At 54.5% G+C, this 7,881-nt stretch overlaps 1 protein-coding gene across 1 annotated transcript; it reads right to left on the bottom strand.

Moving 5' to 3' along the window:
• Window positions 1,171–7,279, bottom strand: KRT3 (keratin 3). The gene is made up of 9 exons (XM_018047712.1): window positions 6,575–7,279; window positions 5,337–5,557; window positions 4,726–4,786; window positions 4,298–4,393; window positions 3,851–4,015; window positions 3,311–3,436; window positions 2,779–2,999; window positions 2,396–2,430; window positions 1,171–1,909 (listed from the first exon to the last, which is right to left on the bottom strand). The coding sequence occupies exons 1-9, from the start codon at window positions 7,208–7,210 to the stop codon at window positions 1,560–1,562; spliced, it is 1,911 nt and encodes a 636-aa protein (XP_017903201.1). The 5' UTR covers window positions 7,211–7,279; the 3' UTR covers window positions 1,171–1,559.

Raw genomic sequence — 7,881 nt, 5'->3', positions numbered from 1 at the left:
CCACCTCCACACATACCCCTCTACCTCAATACATGGCATCACCCTAGCCACCCAGTTGCTCCAGCTGGGAAACTGTATCACGATGAATCTTCCCTCTCCTTTACCGCCTCACCCACTCCATTCAGAAGTCCTCTCTTTCTCCAGTGCAGCCCCAAGTGTCTTCTCTTCATATTCTTATCACAGCTTAAAGCTATTTGTTTACTTTGTGGTTGTTTGGGGGCGCCCTTACAAAAATGAGAAATGATATTTCACTCACCAGTGTAAGTCCAACATTTAGCCTAGGGCCAGAAAGTAAACACTTAAAGAATACGAGCTAAAGGAAGGAAGGAAAGCATCCATTAATGATGACTTCATCCGGCGTGAAGCACTTGTCCCATAGCTGGCCTGGCGTCAAGTCTGGGCAGGGCAGGCGTTGAGTCTCCCCACCTACCTTTCCCGCTCCTTTTCCACAGAAGGATACCAACAAGTAAAAGTTTCATCCTGCCCCAGAATGGAGCAGCAACGACCGAATACCACCTCCTTCAGAGAGCCTCCTGGGAGATCAAAGAATTGCCACTGACTGCATTGCTCTGCCAAGCCTGGATGTGGAATTTCTATACAAATTTCTTTGCACCCCAGTAGCCAGTTTTATTTGTTTCTTGAACTGTCATTTCCATTCTCTGAAATAAATTCAGTTTTGGCCTAAGATGGAAATACTGCTTTCCTGGCCTGGCCTGGCTAAACGTCCCACTCCATCAACTGTGTCTTCCCTGGTTACCCAGGCAGCCAGCCTTGCCTGGAAGGCAGAAGCCACAGCCTCAGAGATAAGCGCAGGGAAGCAGAGGAGTTCCAGATTCAGGATCCTCCTGTGCACTCGCTCCCAGCTCAGCCCCTCGGATGCTCTCGGACTCTGAGCAGGCCACTCCTCCTGCCTGAATCCCTTCCAATCCTCCCCCTCCCCTCCCCACTCCCACCTTCCCAGTTGCTCAGTTGTCCCAGTGCTCAGAGAATAAAGGAACAACCAGATCTCGCCCATTCAGATCCATACCATGGACAATGGGGAGTAACTGTCTGGGTTTCGGCGGAGTAGTACTCAGCCGTCCTGTAGAAGGGACGGCCCACACGGGACAGGATGGAAGAAGTCAGTTCAGCGGGGAGAAAGGCGTCCAGAGAGACTCAGAGGCCAGACTTAAACACAATGCACTTTATTGGCGACAGAACGGATGGGCAGAGGGACCTGTGTGTTATATACATCAGAACTGTGGTGACCACTGAACCCCGGGAGGAGGCCCCAAGGGCAGCGAAGATGGGGCCTGAGGCCACACCTAGACAATCACAGGCTCCGGCGGGAGCCAGAGAGAGAGTCTGAAATTCTCCTGGATGCTCTTGCTCGGGGATCTGGATGCTTGAAGGACAAGAGGCCCCGGTCTTTTAGCCCCAAAAAGCGGCTGCTGGCGGGGACTGGAGAGGGGTGAGGCAGGCGGGTGGGAGGGCGCTGAGGAGGCTGCAGAGGTGAGAACTGACGAGCGGATGGGAACGACGGGCGGCGCTGCGGCGGCTGCGGTGCCCTGCGCGGTATTTTATCTGGAGGTGCGCTGGGAGGACTGGGAGAACCTGACGCTGCCGCCCCGGCTGCTGCTGCTTGAGCTGACGCCTCCACCGCTGACCGCAGAGCGACCCCCGGAGCCAGAGCCGAAGCCGCTGCTGCCGCCGCCGAAGCCGCTGCTGCCGCCGCCGAAGCCGCTGCTGCCGCCGCCGAAGCCGCTACCGCCGCCGAAGCCGCTGCCGCCACTGAAGCCGCTACCGCCGCCGAAGCCGCTGCCGCCGCCGAAGCCGCTGCGGACGCCGCCTCCCACGCCAACGCCACCGCCGTATCCGCCTCCGAAACCACCCGCGGAGGCGGAGGTGGTGCTGCTGCTGCTGACCACGGCTGCAGGGGAGGCCACAGAAACAGCGATCAGCTCCCAGCCACCACCTCTCCATATCATAACGATCCCCTGGGCCCAGGATGAGAGGCGATCGAGGCAGCTTTGAACCTGATGATCACTGTTTTGCGTTCTGATGTGGTGAGGTGTTCACCCCCTCAGTGTTAAGTCAGTTTGAATTTTTCAATGGTTCCTTCTACATACTGTCAACTCTAGAAGAACCCCCTATGGAGATTATCCAGAATTTCTCCTCCCACTAACAAGCTCCCTATTAGATATCCCCCCACACTCCATATAGTACTATTAATAGTGCTCTGAGCCCAGAACCATTACCCAAGTATATCTGCTGCCCCTTCTGCCCGCTCCCCCCTCTCCCCAGAAAACGTGTCCAACCGCCATGGAAATATTGTTTAAATTAGGGACTATCGCCTTGAGTTAGTACAGATATTTCAGAACCAATTCTCACTGTAGTGGTTTCTTTGGCTACTTACAGATGCTAACAGCACTTGGGCACTCTCCAGACATCCTGTATGAGAAAGCAAGACAAGGCTAGCTCAGTCGCAAAGCAAATTTCCAACAAGTCCGTGAATGAAAGTGACAGCGACCAGAAGAGAACTCAGCAGCCTGGCACATCGGTACTCTTCGTCCACTGTTCATGGGCCAGCACAGAACCCCTGTGCGCACTGGTTATCTATGCAACTGGCCATCTATGGAGGGCGTGAACTGGCCAAGGCAAGTGGTTGCCTATAAGCCCTGTGCAATGCGGAGGCCTCTCTCTATAATAGGCCTCCTCCCCACTCCCTTGGTCACTTATCTGACCCTCAGCATGTGACTTGGGGCGGGAGAAGCAGGGAGATGGCAGTAAGAGGCCCACCTGCACTCCTCGCCCTCCAATAGCTTGCGGTAGGTGGCGATCTCCACATCCAGGGCCAGCTTGACATTCATCAGCTCCTGGTAGTCGCGCAGCAGCCGAGCCAGGTCATCCTTGGCCTGCTGAAGGGCGGCCTGTAGCTCTTGGAGCTTGGCGTTAGCATCCTTGAGGGCCAGCTCCCCACGCTGCTCAGCTTCAGCAACGGCTGATTGCAGTTTAGCAATCTGGAGCAGGGGGAGTGAGGAGGAATGATGAGCCCAGTGGGAGGGTTCTCTGAGCCTTAGACTAGATTATCCCAGAGCAAGTCAGTCAACCTCACCCCTTCCTTAGTACCTCTGTCTGTCTTCATGCACGGAAGACAGATGGATGGCTGTGGCTTACCAGCCATCTACACTGGCTTTGTCTTTGAAGTCCTTGAAGGCCAGTGCTGCCGGAGATGACCCCAGAAGTCCCCTCCCCCAGAATAGGAGTTCTGAGATCCTAGCCCCCACCCCTCACCCATCAGCTTAGACACCAGCATCCGTGGCCGTCCCACCTGCTTCTTGACATTCTCAATCTCAGCCCGCAGCCTCTGGATCATCCGGTTGAGCTCTGAGATCTCACTCTTGGTACTCTTCAGGTCATCCCCATGCCTGCCAGCTGTGGTCTGCAGTTCACCCAACTGGAGAATAGAAGGGACAGTCAGGTGTTGCTGCAGCTTTGCCTGGCATGTTTCTCCATCCCTAATGTCATCCAGCCAAACTCGAGGTACTTAGTAAGCACTGTGTTTAAAAGACATTGAATCATGTTTCTACAGGGACATCTCTGAGGCAGCAGGGAAGAGAACACCTGGTTTGTTGTTCTCCCACCCCGCAATCCCTGAGCAAGCTGGAGTGGGTCCCATGTGGTCTGGCAGGGGACAGTGGAACCACTTCCCCCCAGGGGGCAGTACTTTCTGCAACGGAACAACCTTGACAGGATGTCTCCAAAGAGGAGAATTGAGAGGGGCCACCCAATGGCCACCACCCAGGCATCCTGTGGACCACAGCCTCCCTGGGACCTTCAGTGAATCTTCTGAGAGGTGCCTGGATCTCACCTTGGTCTGATACAGGGCCTCGGCCTCGGCCTTGCTCCTCTGGGCGATCTCCTCGTACTGGGCCTTGACCTCGGCGATGATACTGTCCAGGTCCAGGCTGCGGTTGTTGTCCATGGACAGGACCACGGATGTGTCACTGACATGGCTCTGCATCTGGGACAGCTCCTGCCAATGCAGAGGGGCCTGTTCACTGTTGGGGCCTCTGCAGCCAGCACACAGAAGCCCCAAGAGACTCCTGATCAACAGACCCATCTGCTGAGTCAGCTCGGAAGGTGGATCAGCTCCGCCCTTCCTGCCAGCCTCTCAGAGACCCCATGCTTGCAGTTCCTCCTGGGGAGCCCCAACAAGAGGCTTTATCTCAAGGCTCAGTCTTCCCAGGCCTTACCTATCAAATCTGAAAATATCTCACCCTCTCTCTTGCACCCTCTTAGTAGGAAACATCCTCACCATATCATAGAGGGTCGTCAAGAAATTGATCTCATCTGTTAAGGCATCCACCTTGGCCTGAAGCTCCACCTTGTTCATGTAGGCAGCGTCCACGTCCTGAGAAAGACAGATAAACACATAAAGGCCTTATTCCTCCAAGGAATGCACAGCAAGCTGCAGCCACAGCAAGACCAATACTTGTCCAAGGCTGGTCTCCAAGTGAAGGATTCACATCAAGGGGATGGCGGAAGTTCAGTCCTACCCAAAGGCTAAAAAATGAGTGAACTGACTCCTTGAGGCATCTCTCCAGACTGAGATGCACTTGGCTTTTATTTGTGGTTCCAACTGCCTGAACTTGGCAGCTCTGTGGCAGTGGAGTAAGGATTCCCCCCAGCCCAGCTGGAAACCAGTGCCTACAAGCCCTAGAAACCTCACACTACAGCCCTTACTTTCTTCAGGGTCACAAATTCATTCTCAGCAGCCGTGCGCTTGTTGATCTCATCCTCATATCTGTAAGAGTTAAAAAGAAATCACTGTTTGCAGTATGAGGTAGTTATAAATGTCACTGTTCTCTGAAACTCTGAAAGTACCTCTGTTCTGTCCTCTGTCCCCCTCCCGCTCCTCTTAAATAAGCACACCCTCTCACTGTCCCCCTGTTAGTTGGAAGGACCAACCATTCCCATTCATTCAGGCAGACTGTCTGGTTTTAACACGGAAAGTTCCAAGTCCTGGCAAACCCCTCCCATCCCCAGTAGACTGGATGCTTGGTCACCACCCTGTGAGTTGTCCCAGCATCCTTCAGATCCTACAACCAGAATCTTCCCCAGCCTGGCTCATGATAAAGTGCTTCTTCAGCTCTAGCCTTCTAATTTTCTTAGTAAAGGACTATTCTTTAGGAAAGAAGGTGAGGAGGAACCCAATAAACCAAACTGTCCTCTATGAAGATACAGGAAAGTGGGCTAAGTGACAGCCCTCTCAGTGGGCAAGGGGAAAGCAATGAAAGCTGGGATTCTGAGACAGGGTCACCCACAGCATCTTCCCACATGCGCCTGTCACTCACTTCTTCTTGAAGTCTTCCACTAAGTCCTGCATGTTCCTCAGCTCTGAGTCCAGGCGGCCTCTCTCCCCCAGAATGCTGTCCAGGTGGCTCCGCAGGGAGTTGATGTAGTTCTCAAAAAGGGGCTCGAGGTTGTTGGTGCCTGTGATGGGATGTGTGCCCTGCTGCTGGAGCAGGCTCCACTTGGTCTCCAGGACCTTGTTCTGTTGCTCCAGGAACCGTACCTGGAGTGCATTTGAGAGAAGCAAACTCAGGCAGCGCTTGGAGCAGAGGGGCCTTGCCTTGGGCAGAACTGGGTGTCTGCATCTCCCCATCTCCCTGCACAAAGGCCTAGAAAGCTCCCACTGTGGCTGGAGAGGGTATAACAGCAGTCAGGCCATTGAAGATGCAAGACAGCTTCCTTACAGAAGCAGGAGAAATGGGAAGGGAAACTGGAAATAACCCCGCCTGGAAGCGAGAGACTTGACCCTTCAGTATTCCTGGGGACTTCATGATTCTAGCCCAATTTCAACAACACAGAGCATACTGCAAGAAGGTGCTTAAACCTCAACAGCATTGTTTACATCTAAGACCATTGATGCCCCACTGATATTCACGTCAAAGGATGTGAATGGCTAGAAACTGACACAGCTGGACTGCCACTGTCATCACTGTGACAGGAGACAGCCAGCCAGCGTGAGCTACCCTGCTTTGGAGGTCCCCGAGCACCGTCCTCTTCCCAGTGGGGTTGGTTGGGGTGAGTTTCTAGGGTCTCAGAAGCCCTTGGGACTCCAGTTCCCCCTTGAGCCTCTTAAATTCCTTCTCTAGGGTGCCTGCCTCCTTTGCCTGGCACATCGCCATAGAGAGAAGAGGCCTCCTGAAAAGCCCCAGAGGGCAGTTCATGTTTGAATAGCCCCCAGTTCTAGGTCAGACCCTTTCCTGTCAGAGGTCATGACCCCTACCCTGCCCTGCCAGCACTACCTGCCCAGGCTGGATAAGACAACAGGTGGGAGCCTTGAGCAAAGAGGCAAACAAACAGGACTTGGGGATGTGGGGATCCAAAGAGGGGACCATCATCTTTCCCAGTCACATGACCACGTGGGCAGGTTCATCAGCCCTGAACATCCTCATAAGAGCCGAGAATGCTGCCTAACCCTTCCCCTCCAGCTTGGACCACTCCGGGTTGATCCTAAACACTGTATGTAAATATCAAACTCAAAGTCCCCAAAGTAGGAATGGGGGCCACATCAGGGCTTCCTCACCTTGTCGATGAAAGAGGCAAACTTGTTGTTGAGGGTCTTGATCTGCTCCCGCTCCTGAGCCTTTACTTGCCCAATCTGGGGGTCAATCTCCACATTGAGGGGCTGCAGGAGGCTCTGGTTGACAGTCACTTCCTGGATTCCCCCAGGGAAGCCACCTGGACCAAAGCCACCAGGGCCAAAGCCACCGGGTCCACCAAAACCACCAGGTCCACCAAAGCCACCAGCTCCTCCAAAGCCACCAGCCCCACCAAAGCCACCAGCTCCTCCAAAGCCACCAGCCCCACCAAAGCCACCAGCTCCAAAACCACCTCCCATTCCTCTGCCACCACCAAAGCCACCTCCATAACCACCTCCATAGCCACTTCCAAAGCCACTGACACAGCTGCTGCGCCCTCCTCCAAAGCCACCAGCCCGAGAGCCGCCAGCCACGCTAATGGAGATGCTCTTATTGCCACCCAGGTTGTAGAGGCTGCGACTGCCAAAGCCGCCTGCTCCACTCCGGAACCCATAGGCCCCTCCGCCGGCTCCCCCAGAGCGGGCCACACAGCTCATCCTGCTACTGCCAGAGACCACGGCAGAGCGGCCTGAGAAGCCCTGGCTCCCGCCGCCAGATGTCTTGCGGACTTGTCTGTTCATGGTGAGCAAAGTCGCTGAAGGGAAAGTGCAAGAGTTAAGCAGGGCCGCTCAGAGCCAGAGGAAGAGAGAAGCAAACTGAAGACCTGTGCAGGTAAATCCCTTTATATACATCTAGGAGGCTGCTGGGCTCAAATGAAGGAGAGATAATTAATCTCAAGTAGTCATGGGTTGGGTTTGCCTTCCAGGCAATCTTAGTTCTAGGCTACTAAACACACCTTAAAAATAATCTGAAATGGTGAAAGTGCTAAGGTGGCAGGCTTACCTGGCAGGGGGAGGTGCCTCACTTGGCCCCATGCTTGGGCATGGCCACCTCCTAGCTTTGTCTGGCAGGACCCAGAAGGCACACTAATCTGTCTACTGGCCAGCTGTCCCGGCTCCTGCCAGAGCTGGGCTCAGCTCTGGAAAGGATGGAGTGGAAGGTGGGTTGGAAAGGTTCTGGTTGTCCGGGTGGTGGAGACGGTGAAGCCCACCCGAGGGCTCAGGGAGGTATCTCAACGGGAGGGGTGATACAGTCTACTCCACAGACTGCTCATGGCCACAGAGCACCCACTGTGTGCCCAGCTCTGTGCTGGATTTGAGGATGAATTGATGACCTCTCATCTTCCCTTCCTGGAAACAAAGCCCAGAACCATCACAAGGCTGCCTCCTGGGCTCCCCCTCTCTCCTAAGCT

The sequence above is a fragment of the Capra hircus genome, chromosome 5 (genome assembly GCF_001704415.2).
Source record: "Capra hircus breed San Clemente chromosome 5, ASM170441v1, whole genome shotgun sequence".
Taxonomy (NCBI): domain Eukaryota; kingdom Metazoa; phylum Chordata; class Mammalia; order Artiodactyla; family Bovidae; genus Capra; species Capra hircus.
Note: the sequence above shows the minus strand (reverse complement) of the source record. Positions and strands in the feature narration are given on the sequence as shown.